The 18,975-nt window shown below is 41.8% G+C and overlaps 1 protein-coding gene across 6 annotated transcripts in view; it reads right to left on the bottom strand.

Moving 5' to 3' along the window:
• Positions 1-18,975, bottom strand: part of FAM114A1 (family with sequence similarity 114 member A1) — a 117,029-nt gene that overhangs the window by 20,323 nt on the left and 77,731 nt on the right. For all 6 annotated transcript variants that reach the window (XM_060655246.3, XM_060655243.3, XM_060655247.3 and 3 more), the window contains 5 exons: positions 17,993-18,127; positions 14,004-14,156; positions 7,715-7,838; positions 2,175-2,266; positions 326-487 (listed from right to left, as the gene is read on the bottom strand). In XM_060655246.3, the coding sequence (XP_060511229.1) occupies positions 326-487; positions 2,175-2,266; positions 7,715-7,838; positions 14,004-14,156; positions 17,993-18,127 (666 nt within the window). The remainder of the gene's footprint in view (positions 1-325; positions 488-2,174; positions 2,267-7,714; positions 7,839-14,003; positions 14,157-17,992; positions 18,128-18,975) is intronic.

Below are 18,975 nucleotides of genomic sequence, written 5' to 3'. Positions count from 1 at the left end.
TCTCTGCCCCTCCCCCGTTCATGCTCTGTCTCTCTCTGTCCCAAAAATAAATAAAAAACGTTGAAAAAAAAAAAAATTTAAAAAAAAATTAAAAAAAAAATAAATTATCATTGTAAATCTCTGGAGAAAAACTACAATATCTATGCTAAGTCACGAATTGTCTTGGCATCGAGAAATTTTAGTGTTTATCCCATTAATACTCACATTTCTATAATGTGAAACAGGGTACAAATGAAAACGAAGTGCTTTCTCCTCACTTGAAATTCGGCTACTAGTGAAATAAAGGTAATATTACTGCTCTTTAGGTAATCTCAAATAAATTTACCTCAACTGTCTTAGTTCTTCTCTCTTCCTTTTTGTCTTCTTCGGGATTTTCTGGTTTCTCTTCCTTTTCTTCCTTTTTGGTGCTCTCCTCTGCCTCTTCTGCCATATCTACTGATATGGTAGCTTGATCTTTTCCCACCCAGTCATGAGCCTTCTTCATGGCCTGCAAAGGCCCCCCAACCAAAGCAATTCGTTTATTATGCAAATTGGGAGATGAAGAAATTCCAATCCCCAGACTACAGTAAAGTTGCCCTAAACCTTCAAGGGTGATTCTCTGTACATTCAAAAAGTGATGAGGCAATTCCTTAGTCCCCTTAAAAGCACCTTGTTGGTGCTTTCTGGTGAATATAAAGTAAGAAAAGGGGGCAGAATAGAAAGTATGGCGAGAACACTGCAGGACCTTTTTAAAACACACTGTGAAAGGATACACGGGTAAGAATACAAAGGACAGTCACCTTGAAAGACCGATAGTATATTTTTCACTTTTCATGACCAACTATAAAAGAATAACAGTACTTTTTTATATGTAGGTTAGAGACTTAGCCAGGGTCATTGCTAAAGCAAATTTCCTCATTTGATAGGGCTCATGAAACCCTTAATGTTTCATGAACCTAGTAATGTATCATGCAGTGAAGGTGAAGGATGGATCTGTTCTCTCTTCCCTCGTCATGGAGACATTAGACCTCAAGGGGGGAGGAGAGGAGCTGTTGGAAAGACCTGGAGCTGCTCCATGACTAGTTTAATCTCACATGAGTGCAGTCTGAGAAACCTGTAAGCCCAAAAAATTATGGCTAAATTGAACAAGCAGAACAACCCCCCTTCCCCATCTGTCATTCCCTGAATTTAGAAAGGGCAGACTCACCGAGTTTTTACATTACGGTTTAAAGCTGTTTGCTTAAGTGAAAGTTGTATCTGAGCTTATGTTAAACTTACTTCTCATCTTAAAGCTTAGCTGACTATGTCCACAAGCCAGTGGGACCTTGGAGACACCACACACACACACACACACACACACACACACACACAGCAGTGGCAGGTGCTGCACAGAGATAAATGAGGCAATTTCCCACTGTGTTCAAGTCACTGACCTGCCAGAATCGGTGACCTCTATCTGAGATAAAGAAATTACTCATGTCTCCCCCTCACTGCCTCATCCTGCCCTTTCCTCACCCACCTTGATTAAGTGAGGGCCTACATCAACTACTGCTTGCTAAAGAGAAGGGAAAAAAAGAGAATGGGAAAAATAACACAGTTTTAAGTACTTAATACGCAGTGTCTTCATTAACAAACTCCACGGCAAGTCCTTACACTAAGTTGCAAAACATGCTGTGGTACAATTAGAAGAACCCAGACTGAAAAAGCTGGATGGTTCTTAGACTCCACGTGGCACCAGCATTCTGTGCGGGAGGGGGCGTGTGGCTGACCCGGCTGAGGGGATTCTGTCTGCATGATTCTGGCACATCACTGCAGCGTGGGAGGGGAGACAGAGTTTGAAAAACCCCTTGGTGATTCTGTACCCCTTTTCCCTCCCCTATGCTGAAGATACCCACTGCTCTGATAAACAATTCTATTTTGAGGAGAAGTGACTTGTCCAAGGTCACAGGGTCATTACTGGTGAAGTTGCAACTAAAAGGCAGGTCTCCTGACACAGTCTAGCATGTTCTCTCCCATCGCATTTCATTATGTTGCCTCCTGGAATCTTAATTAGTGACCTCATACTCTCCTCCCCCCATCACCATGTGCCATTTGGGGTTTGGGGTTTTTCCATTTCAGGTGGATCTCTTGAATTTACAACCGATAACTTTAAAAACAACAACAACAATAAAAACTGAGACTTAGACAGTGCTGACCTTATTGAGTTTGTCAGGCGTGGCTGCAACATGTAATTCAAAGAGAAGCTCTGTAAGCATGCTAGCAAATTCTTCTCCCTTTTCTTCTAAGGCTGGAAATAGAAAATGACAGAAGTAAGAAACGTGATTTATTTTTCCTCCTTCAGAATGTGGCAGCTCCCTGAACCTTACAGCCCGCAGTCAAAGTGAAAGTGAGGGCTGCAGCAGCCTGCTCCCCCGCTGCCAGAGGGCAGCTTATGAGCTGCCCGCTCCCAAGCACCACGATGCTCGGGCAGCCGGCTGCCACCATGTGAGGGCTGCCCCAGCCTCGTTGCTCAAAGCTGTAGCTGGGGTGCCCCCAGGCTGACCTGAAGGCAGCGTGAGGGCAGGAAGGGACCTATCTGTCTTGTTGACAGCTATAGGTGATCGGTAGCTATTTGTTGAAAGAATGACTGAATGAACAAACGAATGGTGGAAGAGACCTGGGACAACACTGTATTTATGACCTGGAGTATTGTTATGCTTAGCACTGCAACTCTAATAATACCCAGGGCACCCTTTTCTGTCCGCAGAGTCATAGTGCTGAACAAGCAGAACTAATCTCGTGGGTCATACACTACTTGATGTAACTACACTGTATCTCTCGGGAAATTTCCCAAGGTTTCAGAGGACACCTGTTGGTCCTATACTACTTCTTAATGGTATATCTTCCCTCCAGAATGGGAGCTACCTAAGGACAGACATGGTATATGTTTTTACTCATTCCTGAATCCAGAGCATCCAACACAGTGGCCAGGAACATAATAGGTACTAAACTGAGTATTATTAAAAAAACAGTTTGGTGGTAAACTATACCATATAGAATAATATATGGATCACATATATCATGTTATGTATAATATACCATCAAATAAAAATAAATTAATGTCATTGAGGGCCAATAAAAAAGATTAAAAAAAATTTTTTTAATGTTTATTTTTGAGAGAGACAGAGACAGATTGTGAGCAGGGGTGGGGCAGAGAGAGAGGGAAACACAGAATCCGAAGCAGGCTCCAGGCTCTGAGCTGCCAGCATAGAGCCCGACACGGGGCTCAAGCTTATGAACCACAAGGTCATGACCTGAGCTGAAGTCAGATGCTTAACCCACTGAGCCACCCAGGTGCCCCAATAAAAACGATTTTTTACAAGTTATAATCTTACTTCTTTTTCTCATTTATATGTATGAATTGAAACCATATTTAAATTTTCTAAGTGCTAAAGAATTGATTCTACAATGGGTTTACCACCAGTTTGGGGGAGAATAAAAACATCATTAATCTGGCCTGATTACATGATCTCAAAACCCTCTGAGTAGAAAATCCTCTGGTTTGTGTCAGTGGGGAAAGGCATTACCTTCAGGGAGAACTAAGCCATGTGAGAAAAACTGTATCTAATACTTGTGTGCATGTGCCCTTTGCTGTTTTATAGACAAAATGGCTAATTAGCAGCTCGTGAAGACAGCCGGAGTAACTTGTATGTCTTTGTTTAAAACATTTGGCTTGATCAGTTTATCATCACCCGAGTTCATATATTCTCAGGGGAGAGACAGATTCATGAACAAAATAGAGAGGTAAAACATATGTGTCAGGTGGAAAGTTTTATGAAGTATAAACCAAGGAAGAGGAATGGGGGTGGCTGGCAGTCGGGAAGTGAGAGGGCAGCTGAGAAGGTGCCATTTGAGTAATGACAGAGGAGGAGATGGTGAGCAACACCAGATGGGGCACGGGAAGAGATCTCCAGGCAGAGACACCACCAACACAAAGTCCAAGAAGGAGTGTGCCCGGCTTGCACAGGGACAGCAAGGAGGCCAGGGTGGCTGCAGCAGGGGCAGGGAGGTGTGTACCTTGGCGGGAGAGAGAGAGAGAGAGAGAGAGAGAGAGAGAGAGAGAGAGAGAGAGAGATGGCTGTCTTTGTTCAGGATGAAGCTGACACAAGCATCGTTCTAACCCGAAGAGGTAAGCGCACTGATTGAGAAGGCTTTTACAGCACCAAATCTTGCCCTGAGAGGGGTATTAAGAAGGCTTCCTGGAGGAGGTGATTACCTGAACCTAGTCTTCAACCTAATGCCTTCTCATTAGCTACTTGCAAGAAAGGAGAGATGAAGGGCTAGGGAGACAGAGACAAAGCTGAGATTCTCTCTGCTGGGCAGGGGTCTTGGTCTCACCCTCCCTACGTAGGCAAAGTAAGAGGGGCAGGCACACATCTGTGCAGCATCAGCAAGGGCTCATTGTCAAACTGCCTGGTTCTTCTCACTTCTTGTTCTGTGTGAGGCAATGATGCAGGGAAGTTAGAGCCCTGGACTTAGTTGTGGAAGGCATGGGTTCTACCCCAGCTCCTGCATTTAGAGAATATATGGCCTGGGGCTAGTCATGGGTCTTCTTGGCTTCCATACCCTCCTCTAAATTTAGATAAAAAAACCCGTCCATCTCTGCTGCAGCACTGTTGTAAAGATCAAATAATGTAACAAATGTGAAAGTATTTGTAAACACTAAGATTTTATCAACTATGTTGTTACGTGCTACAAAGATAGAAACATAGGGAGATTGGGGTGTTTGGGTGGCTTAGTCGGTTGAATATCCAACCTCGATTTTGGCTCAGGTCATGATTCCATGGTTCATGGGATCAAGCCCTGCATTGGGCTCTGTGCAGACAGCACAGTGCCTGCTTGGGATTCTCTTTCTCCCTCTCTCTCTGCCCCTTCCCTGCTCTCTCTCTCTCTCTCTCAAAATAAATAAATAAACATTAAAAAAAAACATAGGGAGATCAAAAATATTTGGGAGTCATCAATGCTAAATTAGGATGCAAATACTTTGTGTAGCTCCAATTTTTTTTTTTTTTTTAGAAGCAGGCTCCACACCTAGCATGGAGCCCAGTGCGGGGCTTAAACTCACGACACTGAGATTAAGACCTGAGCTGAGATCAAGAGTCAAATGCTTAACTGACTGAGCCACCCAGGTACCCCTCTCCAGCTTGTAAATGTGCATTTGTTCTATACAACAGAAAAAGATACCAATAACTTTTAGCAGATATCTTAGGGGAAAAAAAGCCACAGAGAAAAAATGGAAGTAGAGAAAAACAGAAGTAGATAAAAACAGATGATCAATACTGTTGCAACAAAGAATATCTATTACTACAACTCTTGGTTCGTGCATGTGGTCAAGATCTTCACTGAAGCGGTAAAAATAGAAAATGGCCTTTTAGAACCTCTTCACGACAGTGGTAAACCAAATTAGAGACCTATAGTAGTGTGATAAAATTACACACTGCTGGAAAGACAATCTTGCAAATCATTAGCTAATATTATCAAAGGCAGAGGAGCCTGATGTTGAGTTTAGCTGAAAACGACAATTTGTTATATTTTCCAAGACTTGCAAATAAATTATTTACATGTTAAGGGGCCTTTAGGAATGTAAATGATTACAAGAAAAAAAAAAATGGATGCAAATGCTCTGGTTTCTCTCAGAGTGTTCCTCCTGGCTCGTCCACTCACCCCCACTGATGAGATAACTCCTTACAGCTTTTAGATAATCTGTCCACCTCTATGGAGTTGTCATGCTCCATCATAACTGGATTGATTTAATGGCAACCCCGCTACTCTTTTCTCCCAGTTTTTCTTTACATGTTTTACATTTATCTATTAAATTAATTAAAATTAATAGTGTTTTGATAATCTGGAGATGCCCTTTGGGAAAATGGATATATTATGGGCGGTAATAGGGTTCTGTCACTTAAGGAGAGAAAGTCTACCATTTCTTAAGCATGCTGTCCAGGACTTCAATTTTTGTTTTTTGTTTTTGTCATATGAAAAAAGCCCAATTTACTAAAGCTCTGTATTGACTGAAACACATCATATATGGTAGCATTAACAGTATTAACAGTATTGAACCAAGGTTCCTCTCTAAGAAATTACCCTAGTTGGGGATGCAGGGCTGCTTTAAGTTGCACTGGCAACAGTACCGACATTAGGGGAAATCTGGGATCTTCTTTTTGTCATTCTCAATGACTCCCTCATTAGGATCAAGGTCTACCTTAGGCATCATGAAACCAAAGAGAAATAATGTGGATCTTTCTGGTGATTGTTACTCTGGAAAACAGGCATCCCTATTGGTTCATCTTGGGCCCATAATACCATGTGCGTGAACTTTGACAGCTAGTGTCTTAGTTTCTCATTATTAAAGCAAAGACAAGGCTGTCATTCTTTGTGACTTTTGTAGAAACACACAAATCTCAAAAACATTCTTCTCCAACAGTCTCTTTGATATTGACTTCTTTCTATTGTTCTGTATAACTGAGTCTTCTATTTTGATGCAATGAGCATAAACCTCATTAAACTGAAGGCACGTAAGGTCTCTATGAAGGACTAAAGTGGGAGATGGTATTTAACTAGGTTTGCAAATGCCTAGAATAATCTTGCCCTGAGCAACGAGGCTGAAGCGCTTGGCTCTCATGCTTGAGCCTTGATTAAAGGTAGGTAACACACCCGGGCACAGAACACTTCCGGCTCTTTGATGGGTATGAAGGCACATGATCGCTATGCTGTGTGGGTAATAACAAATACAATCATAAATAAAAGCTACAATTGATTGTACCTTTACTATTGTCCCGGCATTGTTTTAGCACTTTAAATAACAATACCAGCTAATGTTTTTGAGCAGTTCTGTGTGCCAGGCTCTGTAATAAATATTTTTACATATATTCTCTAACTTGAGCCTTACAACAGCCCTTGGGAATCTGTATAATTGTCTCCATTTAGCAGGTGAAGATAACGAGTTTCAGAAAGGTTACCTAACTTGTTCAAGGCCATGCAGCCAGTAAATGGCGGAAATGTTTCAAATGAGACCTTGAGAGAGTCCCGGGAGAAGTCAGCCTGTGTGGCCATGGTTGCCTGTTAGCATAACCTGAACAACTGTGGTTGCAGTGCTAGGTGATGACCTCAGTAAGAAATTACTCTCAGGCAGTGCCTGGGTGGCTCAGCTGGTTAAGTGTCCGACTCTTGATTTCAGCTCAAGTAATGATAGGGTTGTGAGATTGAGCCCCACGTTGGGCTCTACGCTCATCTCTCCCTCTCTCTCTCTGCCCCTCCAAAATAAATAAATTCTTAAAAAAAAAAAAAAAAGAAAGAAAGAAAAGAAAAATACAAGAAGAAATCTATGAAAAGCCCTGCCCACTGCATGCAGATACGAAATTAGATATCAGAGCATAAACTCCAGTCATCAGGGCCCTGCTCAGGGCACTGCGTTCTTGGTCCATGTGACCATTCGCGTTTACTGTGCGCCGTGATCTGTCAGGAACTGTGCTGCCCACCAGAGAAATGAAGATGCGTCAGTCAGGAGTTCCCGCCCTACAGATCAATGTGACCAGCTCCTGTAACAAGAGCAGATGTACAGAGTGTTCTGGAAACGAGGAGGAGGGGCACTTGCATTAAATCATTCCCTGTTCAAAGGGCTGCGTTTATTAACAGCCATTTCTGAAGGATCATACCAACACTTTGTTTTGCTGTTTAACCGGTTATTTTCCTTTACCTTGTTCTTCTTGATTCTCTTCATTCTCCAATTCTTTGGCTGCAAAGATGTCTTTAATGGAAATTAGGTCGTTTTTTAAGAGTTCCAGCTTCTCTCCATCAAGCGATGTTAAAAATGACTGAACCTGAAAACAGAAATAGGTCAGCGTAACTGTCATCTTTTCTTCTCATTAGTCACATTTACACAGGGCCGTCCCCAGTTCTCCCAGGACTCAGGCGATTGGTGGTGTGTGTGTGGGGGGGGCAGTGGGGGGCAATGCCAGGTTGAAGACTGGATTTACTGCCTATGAACCTTGCAACTTTGGGTGAGTTACATAAGCTCCCTGGGCCTCAGCTTTTACAACTTTAAAGGGAGAGCCACACTTCATTGTGATCCTTTGTGACATAAATGAAATAGTGACCGTGAAGTACGAGACACAGGTGCAAAAGGCAGACGCTAAGTAAATTGTGGTGGTAGCTCTTGTAGCCAAGTGGTTAAAAACACACATGTTGTCAACTCTGAATTCAAAGATGAGCCCCGTGGGGCGCCTGGGTGGCTCAGTCAGTTAATCGACTGACTCCTGATCTCGGCTCAGGTCATGATCTCAAGGTCATGGGATTGAGCCCCACATCGGGCTCTGTGCTCTGCACTGAGCATGGAGGCTGCTTAAGATTCTCTTTCTCCCTCTGTCCCTTCCCTGCTTGCTCTCACTCTTAAAAAAAAAAAAAACAACAAATATGAATCCCTCACTTATGGGCTGTGTGACCTGGGATAATTTATTTAACCTTTCCATGTCTTTCCTTCCTTATCTGTAAAATGGGTTCTAATAGCATCTCCCTTGTAAGGTTGTTTTGAGGGTTAAATAAGATAATGTATTTAAAAGTACTTACAGTGACAGTCAAGAAATTACATATATGTCATGTATGTTAACATAAAAGAATATTAACATATGTATATATAATACATATACATATAAACAAACACATAAAGAAATGTTTTACATATACAGATATACATACATTATTACTTGCTTGATGTGGGTTATACACCAGGGCTACAAAAACACATGAGACACATTTTTCTTCTCAGAGATCTTGCAGTCTAGAGGAGGAAAGACCAGGCTAACCGCTAACGGCCATGACAGATGTGAATGGAGGGGCAGTGGGGCACCAGGGAGGCAACTTCAGTCCCACTTGGGGAGACAAGAGGGTGGGCAGGGAGACTTCACAGAGGATGATGCTTGAGCTGACAACTTCCCTGTTCATTGTCTTCAGAGCCCCTCTTTTGAAACTGACCGCGGTAAACACTTAAAAATTATTTGCACACATGGCCAGCCATCCTCTGTGAATCTGAAGACTGATTTGAACTTTCAAAATGGCCATAGTGCATGGAAAAACCATACAAAAAATGACATAAGACTGTAAAGTAGTAAAGTTTTCATTCTGCAGGTCAAACACTTGCTCTGGAGCCAGAACCAGCAGAGGAGCCACAATGCCCCCTGGAATATGTTTTCGTATTCATTATGGTTGTAGATTCACACATCAGGGTAAGCGAGAGGGTTAGAGAGGGCATCAGGGATGCCAGGAAAACATTTTCCTAGAAGTTGTCATGTATATCAGGAGGACAGAATGCAATGGCAAGGAGCTCCGGAAGGAAGCGTGGCAGGAAGGCATCCACACAAACCCATCAGTCATGGAGTTCAGCAGGTGGAGGCAAACGCACCCTGCATGATGGCTGCCCCCACGTCCTTTGGCTCTGACCTTTTAAGAGCTTCTTTTCAGCTCAGATATTCATGATTAGGTCTCAGGGTCCTAGATAAGCCCACATCAGATTCCTACAATTCAGATATATTTTTAAACAGCAGTCTTCAAAGAGTAAAATAAAAAAGGTAATTATTGAATAAATGTGCTTGAGCACAACACTTAGTGAAAATGTGGGGCATTATGGTTTCCTCATGTCTTCTGGAGGGGAGCCATCCTCTGGGAGGGAATGCACTGGGGTTGTATGCGTTGGGCATCCTTTGGAAAGGATTCTTTTTAGCAAAGGAATCTATTGTCAGCATCTTTCTACTACAGTATCTCTTTTGCTTCGTCCTAATTCATTCCATTATGCCAAGGTGATGAGCATTGAATCTTTATTTCAATCCAATAATAAATAATCATGCGCTCCTCAATAAATATTCATAGAATGCTGACTATATGCTTGGCATTCTGCTAAGTGTTGATGGGAACACAAGGGTAGACAGTCTGCCTTGTAAATCTTTTCCCTGAGAGGGAGTATAGAGTGCCATTTTGAAGATTCTTGCTTACTGTTCTTGTGAGCCATTGTGTATAATAGCAATTAAAATGATTAGTTTTTTTCATAAGGTTTATAGTATATCACATTGTCATGCCTGTTGCCATCCTAGTCAATCTAGTAGAATAGTAATGATAATAATTCCTTATATTTCCATATAATGTGTCTATGTTTTAGCCAATAGCAAGGTCAGCAGAGGTGATGTGTATCATTTTCAGGTCAAGGCTCTTAAAAAATGGGAGTGTACCCTCTACACCTTTCTGTCCTTATGCTGGTGGGATAAAGACAACAAAGAGGGCCTAGAAGATGGTAGAATCCAATGCTCTAGACTCAGACACAGGGGAGTCCACAGGGCCAAAGGGATGTGCCCACCCCGAGCCCACACTCCTTCTTCCAAACCACTCTCTAGGTACTAAAGTTGCTAAAGTTTCCCTCCCTCAGCCTGTATGGATCTCTACTCAGGATGTGCTCCTTATGGCAGGACCATCCACTGGAGGGTGCACCCCTAGGTCTAAGAGGTGGCTGTTAGCAGTGGCGTGGATGGAACTTGAACTAGGGTATCCTCACATGTACATATAAAGCCCTTGAAGTGAGAGATAGCTGGAAATAAAGAGAGGAGAGCAGGCAGGAGGGTAGTATGGAAACGTGAGGAGTGTGAGAAGTCTGAATGGGAACCAGGCCTTCAAAGTCATTATAAAAGTGTATTTGTTAGGGTAGGATGACAGAATATATATATTTTTTAACAGTTTGTTTCAAAACTCCTTTAACTTCCAAGAATTTGGTGTGTAGAGGAGGTCTAGTTAAATTTGAATGATGAATATTTTCTTAGTGTGTGTGTCTCAAATATTGCAGAGGACATATTTACGTTAAAAAAGTATTCATTGTTGGGGCGCCTGGGTGGCTCAGTCGGTTAAGCGTCTGACTTCAGCTCAGGTCATGATCTCACCATTTGTGAGTTCGAGCTCTGCATCAGGCTCTGTGCTGACAGCTCAGAGCCTGGAGACCTCTTTGGCTTCTGTGTCTCTCTCTCTATCCCTCCCCTGCTCATACTCTGTGTGTGTGTGTGTGTGTCTCTCTCTCTCTCAAAAATAAACATTAAAAACATTTTAAAAAGAAGTATTCATTGTTTATTAAAAGTTAAAGCTTATCTTGTCATCCTGTATTTTTATTTGCTAAATCTGACAACCCCAGTAAGGATCTCCATTTGTATTCTTGCCTGAGGCAGGTGAACATCAGGACGGCTCTAGTGGAGCCATGAGATGGACAGAGCGTGGCTCCTGAACCCCTAATTCAGGAAAGCTGCCTGATGACCAGGCACTCCCATCTTGGACGGTTCTAGAATGAGGATAACGCCTACTGATTTGACCCATATATTTTTAGGATTTTTTTTTATAGCACCCGGTAACGCATTACTAATCCAAGAAAAAGTTCTGCATTCCCTACTATGCATCTATAAAAATCTCTAGGCTGGGGGAACAAAAGCAGAGCTTGTAGAACAGTGTGTAAACAGAGGGAAATGCATCCCTCCAGGGACCAAACCTCCTTCCTAGCAACGTCAGTCGTTTGGGGCTCTTTTCTAAGGACCTGGGACTCTTTCACAGCTGAAAGCTGCAATGGAACTCTCCAGAATGGAATCTCTCTACCACTATGATAACTACAAGAGACCACACATCCGTGTTATGTTTTTAATTAAAACAACACACATACACACACATATAAGAATGCATGTAAAAATAAAATGTCATCAACCTTATATACGCATATACATAAACATGTATAAAAAGGCAGCTAACATTTATTGAGTACTTATTATCTATTCAGCAAGCTGCAACTGGCTTCACATGGATTATCTCATTTAATTCTTTAATGCTGCTATGAGGTAGGTTTTATTATTAATCCCATTTCACAGATAAGGAGATTGAGGTAAGATGGGTCCAAAATCATACAGCTACTGAGTGGCATTTGATGGCGTAATGTCTGACTCGAAGCCCAGCTTTTATAGGGAAAGATTTGTGATTCAGTGGAAAACTACATTTTCTAGAGCACACGTTACCAGGTTATCTGATTCTGAGTCTATGGGAGCAACTTCACAACTCTATGGCTTGCACGAGCTGAGAGCAGTGCAAAATAATTCTAGTCTATAGACGTGTGAATAGATTCTGTCCAGCAGAGGAACAGCCTCACCTCCTGTGGTTTATGACTATTTGCACACTGGTTTCAAAATTGCTTTACTCCACATAAATATGTGGGTTGGCTTTTCCCCTGAACCAATTATAATATCTGCTTGGTTCTTTCATTTAATTAAGAGGCTAAATAAATTCTTTAATTCACGTTCATTTTGTAACTGTATATGAGGCATGATTTGGTTCTTAAAAAATTACCCCCTTTAACAGTTTAACCACAAGACTGTTCCTGATGGCTCATGGATAACAACAACAAAAAAGAAATAAACACAGAAAAGTGACACATAACTCAATCATCTGGAAGGAGGGGGATTTCCATCCTGTTTGGTTCTTGGTTGCCTCTTATAGGGCAGAGGCCATGTTTCCTGGCTTAGGTGGGCATCAAGAATGTCTGTATCCCCTCCAAGTGCAAACATGGAGGACATGGTCGAGAGAGAGTTAAGAATCACTCCTCTACTGTAAGGCTCACTTCCAAGTTCCTCTTGCCATCAGGGGCCTGCTTGTCCCCAGTGAACGTCACTGAGATGAGCTATGGCCCCTCCCAGGACGTTCAGTGGGTGCTACCCTGTGGCTCTGCCAGAAAAACACCCCAAAGTACAATCAGCCTGACACCAGGCAAAAGAGCTGTATATATAACTAAGTGAATTAATAGTTTTAAAGCACTTAGAATAGTGACTATATAAGTATCATATGAGTATTTGCTCAATAACTACCCTCCCCCACCCCCCATGTAGATCCTTTTAAAAAAAATCCCCAAACCCTGCTGATTTCTACTGTTTCTATTTTGTTTCTTGAGATCACAGTGATGGGGATGTGAATGTACAGGGCTATCAGGTAATTCCCAGGTTTCCATTCTGGAACATTCCCAGATAGAACTTTTTTTTTTTTTTAATGTTTATTTATTTTTGAGAGAGAGAGACAGAGTGAGAGCAGGGTAGAGTTAGAGAGAGAGGGAGACATAGAATCTGAAGCAGGCTCCGGGCTCTGAACTGTCAGCACAGAGTCCAGCATGGGGTTTGAACTCATGAATGGTGAGATCATGACCTGAGCTGAAGACCGATGCTCAACCAACTGAGCCATCCAGCTGCCCCCCAAATAGACCTTTAACCCCCAGCAAGATAATCCTGCCTTTTGTGGCCCAGGCTTTTTAACGAATGGGTGAACACAGCACTACTTAGCCCATAAAACTCTATTAAAACCCTGCAGTCTGGAAGAAACATCAGCTGCTTTGTTTTCATTGGGTGGATATGGCAATGTGGCCTAGTAGGGCATCGCTGGTCTGGGTACATCACCAAAAGGAAGCACAGGGCCAGGAGCCTGACAGGCAAGTTTCTGAGCAACCTTTGGCACCATGAAGTGTGGTAGTGATGACTCTTATTTTGCTGGCCTTCTTGGGAGCGGGGAGGGGTAATAGCTTAGCATAGGACAGGGAGGAAATAATATGGAGCATGAGGGGTCATCAAACTGTATCATATCTGTGACCCTAGCACACTACTAACAAGGCCCTAAACATGAGATATTTTAACAGCAGATTTTCCAGTTTCTCTCATGTATAAGAAAACAAATTAGTGAACATGGAATTTTATTTTATTTATTGTTATTATTATTATTTTTTTTTTTAGAGAGAGAGAGCATGAGCAGGGGGAGGGGCAAAGGGAGAAGTGATAGAATCTTAAGCAGGCTCCACACCCAGCACAGAGCCTGACACGGGGCTCGATCTCATGACCCTGAGATCATGACCTGAGCTGAAATCAAGAGTAAGACGTTCAACAAACTGAGCCACCCAGGTGCCCCAGTGAACATGGTATTATACATGAGCAGGGCTGACATACCTTGCTTTCACTTTCATTGGACAGAATTTCCAGGGCTTCCAGGTGTGACAAACCTTGATACTCATCAAACAGCATCCCGTAGTGTGCGGTCCTCTCGGCCGTGAGCTGCTGGGCCAACCTCTGCTTCTCTTTCTCCTTGGCTTCTCTTAACATCTGCAGAAATACACAGTGTTTGTGCCCTGGGTGTATGCTGGGAAGCCTCATTTCCTGAATCAGGGGCGATAAGGGCTGGCTTTGTATTTGTGAAGAGTAGGTTTTAGTTACTTGGGAATTTCTAACACAATGATTCTTTGATTGATCCTACTGACAATTTTTACATAATATTCCACTTTGAGTTTTCCATGTTCATTATATACATGAAAAGACAAAGCAAAAATTCTATGCCTGGGAACAGGATTGGAAAGAAGCACATCAGAAGCTGAACCGTGGTTTCCGCTGAAGTGTTTTCCTTGTGTGATTAATTTTCTTATTTTCTAAAATATCCAAATTATCTATAACGAGCAAATCGATGCACACCAGGCAAGTCTAATCTATTGTGATAGGGTTCACTGCAACTTCGGCACCCAGGCAGACCTCAAGGCAGTCATAAGCTGGTCTGCTTTGATCTGAGTTGCGTTATTTTAAAAAATTTTATGTGGGTGGCTATTAACCATCTTTGATGAACAATATTAATAAAATATAAAATCATAACATATTTCTCATCAGATACTAAGTATAAAGAAGAATATTAGCTTATTGATGCTGGAGAAGTAGGACTGTGAATGGAGTTCCTCTCCATGTTGATCATTTCTCTCCAGTTATTTTTTTTGTTGATTAAATAAAGAGAGCAAAGTGAACACCGAGTCCCCCAGTCACTGCCAATTTCCTGCACTTGCTTTCTGTGATTCTAAGCATCTTTTATTTGATTCCTCATTAAGTTTACTGGGCATTACGTTTATAGGGTTCTTTAGTATCTATGGAGAGCACCATAAACACAGTGGCCACCACAAATTCACAAGGGAAAGATCATGGAAGAACAGACTGTGGTTTTTAATGTGCATCAATAAAACAATCGACCCCATTTCTCCTTTTGGGTTCTTGAGGCGCTTAGCCAAAAACTCACTGGGCTGCAGACAGAATTCTCCCCTCTATCTGTCTTTAACATTAATATGTACAAGCTCTGAATTTTAAATTTTCAAAACAATCTCATCAAATTACCACTGGGGATTTAAAAAAAAATTTTAATGTTTATTTATTTTGAGAGAGAGAGAGAGAGACAGAGTATGAGTGGAGGAGGGGCAGAGGGAGAGCCCACAGATTCTGAAGTGGGCTTCAGGCTCTGAGTTGTCAGCACAGAGCCCGATGCGGGGCTCAAACTCATGGACTGTGAGATCATGACCTGAGCTGAAGTTGGACGCTCAACCGACTGAGCCACCCAGGCGCCCTGAAATTCTCCATTTTAGAGGTATGTGAATTTCAGCCAAAGAAGCATAGTTAGCCAGTTTCTGGACTCGGTCACATTTCCCCCACATTATCACCTTCTTAACTAGAATGGAATTTATATCTATACATATATACTTATATATAGACACATATATAGGCTTATATGTAGGTACATGTGTATATATAATATATAGTATGTACATATGTATCTATATAAATTTTATATATAAGTCCTGTGGCAACAATATTCCTACATGCTCACCAAATACCCTTTCTATCCTAGACACATAGCTGAACTATATTTCTCAGCCCCTTGAGTTGAATTAAGTAGACTCTGTGGAAGTTGTGGCCAAAGGAATGAGGGTAAAGTGACGTATATCACTTCCAGGGAGAAGTCCTAAAGTGTCCTACCTACCTGGCCCTCCCATATTCCTTCCCCTTCTATGAGGCTGGAAGTAAAGATTTTAGGACGGCAGATCCACAAGATATGGACTCAGAAAAGAGCTATCTAGAGAGTCCCTGAACAGGGACATTCACGCTGCAGGAGCGAAAGTTAGATTTTTTTGCTCTTAGCCACATCGATCCTTGGGGGTTGGTGTTTTAGTCTCATTTTCATTTTGCAATATCTGGTATTAATTATCTGATTAGTACAAATGTATTTTCTTTTGCAGGATCGGTAGGCTGGTGGTTTAGATGATCCTGCCAAGTCCTGACCTGAGCTATAATATCAGAGTGGTTACATGAAGGTTACTCTGGAAGAGACCAGAGGAAATAGCTTAAAACAAAAGCTTTTCAGGAACTGCCACTAACATGATGTCAGTGATGGCTCCTTAGTGGCTTCCTAGTGTTGAGCCAGGAGAAAGTATGTTTGTCCTGCCTATGAAATTTATGAAATCTGGGGCTGTATCAGCTGCTCCTGATTTCAGGAAGGCAGAGACAGACCTGGCGTATCTGCCTGTCACGGAGGAAGGGACCAGGAGCATGTCCGCACTGCGGAGCATGAACTGGGCATGTGCCATCTGAAAAAGCAAGTTCACTATTAGGATTTCATACTTGGAAAAGAAAATAAATACTACTTTTAACTTCTTTACTATAGGTAAGCAAAACAGATTAAATTCTTTTTTTTTTTTTTTAAGTAAGCTCTACATTCAACATGGGTCTTAAACCCATGACCTCAAGATCAAGAGTCACATGCCATAACGACTGTACAAGCCAGATTCAATTCTTCATATTGTATTTCCCAAGGAGGGTTGGAAAACTTTAAAACTTGAAGTGTGAGAAGAGAGGCCCATCCTTGCACATAGTAAGAGGACTATAAATTAAAACTCCAAGGAGATGCCATTTCCACCTATTATATTGACACAGAGTAATACAACAACAATAACTACCGTTCCTGAGTGTTTGCTAAGAGTCCAGTACTCTTCCAACTCATTGAATCTTTACGTCAAAGCTATCAGTAGGTATTGATGTTGCACCCAGTGCACAGGCGAGTAAACCAGGGCACAGAAGAATTAAGTAACCTGCTCAAGGTCATGTGGCTAGAAAGTAGCAGAGCTGGAATACATACAATGATGCTTTCAACCGAATGCTTGTGTCCCCCCAAAATTCAGTTTTTAAGTTTATTTATTTATTTTTGAGAGAGAGAGAGAAAGCGTGCGTGTGTGCAAAAGCACACTGTCGGGGAGGGGCAGAGAGAGAGAGAGAGAGAGGGAGACACAGAATCTGAAGAAGGCTCCAGGCTCCAAGCTGTCAGGGCAGAGACTGACATGGGGCTCAAACTCACAGGGCTGTAAGATCATGACCTGAGCTGAAGTTGGACACGACCAGCTGAGCCACCGCGGTGCCCCGCTCCCCAAATTCATAGGTTGAGACCTAATCCCCAATGTGATGGTATTTGGAAGTAGGGCCTTTGGGAGGGGATTAGGTCATGAGGGTGGAGCCCTCATGAATAGCATTAGTGTCCTTATAAAAGAGCCCCCACAGGGCTTCTTGCCCCTTCTACCATGTGAAGACACAGTGAGAAGACGAGAAGATGGCTATCTATGAACCAGGAATGGGCCATCACCAGACACTGAAATCTGCCAGCACCTTAATCTTGGGCTTCCCAGCCTCCTGAACTATGAGAAATCAATGTTTGTAGCTTATAAGAAACCTAGTCTTATATTTTGTTGTAGCAGCCTGTGTGGACTAAGACAAATGGCAAAAATGTAATAATCTTCAAGAAATTATTAAGTGATTAAAGCAAGGTACAAATGGGTATGGTTAGCATGCTACCATTTGTCTGCAAAAGTATATATGTATCTGTATCTCTGTCTATGTCTATACCCATATCTATAGCTATATGATAATTCTGACAGAATCCATAAGAAGCTGTTAACAGCGTTTGCTTCCCATGAGGAACCCAGTGACTGGGGAACAGGTGCATTAGAAACTCAATTTTCATTCTCTACTGTCTTAGGTCATTTGAATTTAAATCACATGCTTTAAAATACCTATTAAAAAAGATAAATAAAAAGGTATTTACTTTACTGACTGAAAGAAAGGATGGCAAAAGTATATAATCCCACCTGAGATAAGGAAACGGTTCTCTCCATGAGTGTCTTGGTCCGCTTAAAGCCTGGGTCACTCTCCGCAAGGACATTCATGGTTTTCTTACCGATGAATTCCAGAGCATCCAGACCGCCAGTTAAGACGCTTTTACCCTGCAGATGAGATAATCACATGAGATTAGCTTTTGCCTTTTGCAATTTCACAGCAGTCAGAAACTCGCAGAAGGCACTATGTGCAAATATTAAAATCAATATGAAGTCACAATTTTTTCTCATCAGGGATTTAACATCCTTTTAATGCTGTTTTCTTTTCCTTGGAAGGGCATATGGCATATAATTTGTAGGGCATACAATATTATTTAAAAAGGACACTTAGGAAAAACCAAAGCATATTTGGGATTAATTTTTACTGGCTCTATGTGTATGAATAGAATATGTATCTAAGACATGAAATTAATAGGTGATCCCATTACTGTTTTTGTTTGAAAGAATGTTAACCAGAGTAACAGAGTTGTTTGGAGCAGTCTATTAAAATGTCAAATACTCTTGCCAATTTAGCAAATTCTTTAATCTAGGGCCTTGGAGTATGGGACCCTCAGGCTGTTTCAGATGGCCCTTGCATACTTTCAGAAACTAGCATTAACTGCCTATAATTAGTATATCTATGAAATAAGACAGGTTGATTTCCATATACGGCTGCCTTTAGAAACTGTTCCATCAGGGGGTGGGAGGGAGGGAAGGGTGGGTGATGGGTATTGAGGAGGGCACCTTTTGGGATAAGCACTGGGTGTTGTATGGAAACCAGTTTGACAATAAATTTCATATATTGGAAAAAAAAAAGAAACTGTTCCATCATACAATGATCCTGCAAATCCTCTTGTCAGCCATTGTTTTCCTTAAAAAAGAAAGATTAAAACAACCAAGATTTACTCACATAAACTGTTCATATAAATAGAACTGCTTACATTTCTTTACAGCTTCTGTTCAACTACACAACTGCA

This window comes from Panthera onca, chromosome B1 (genome assembly GCF_046562875.1).
Source record: "Panthera onca isolate mPanOnc1 chromosome B1, mPanOnc1 haplotype 2, whole genome shotgun sequence".
In the NCBI taxonomy this organism is placed as follows: Eukaryota; Metazoa; Chordata; class Mammalia; order Carnivora; family Felidae; genus Panthera; species Panthera onca.
This window is presented reverse-complemented; position numbering and strand designations above follow the sequence as displayed.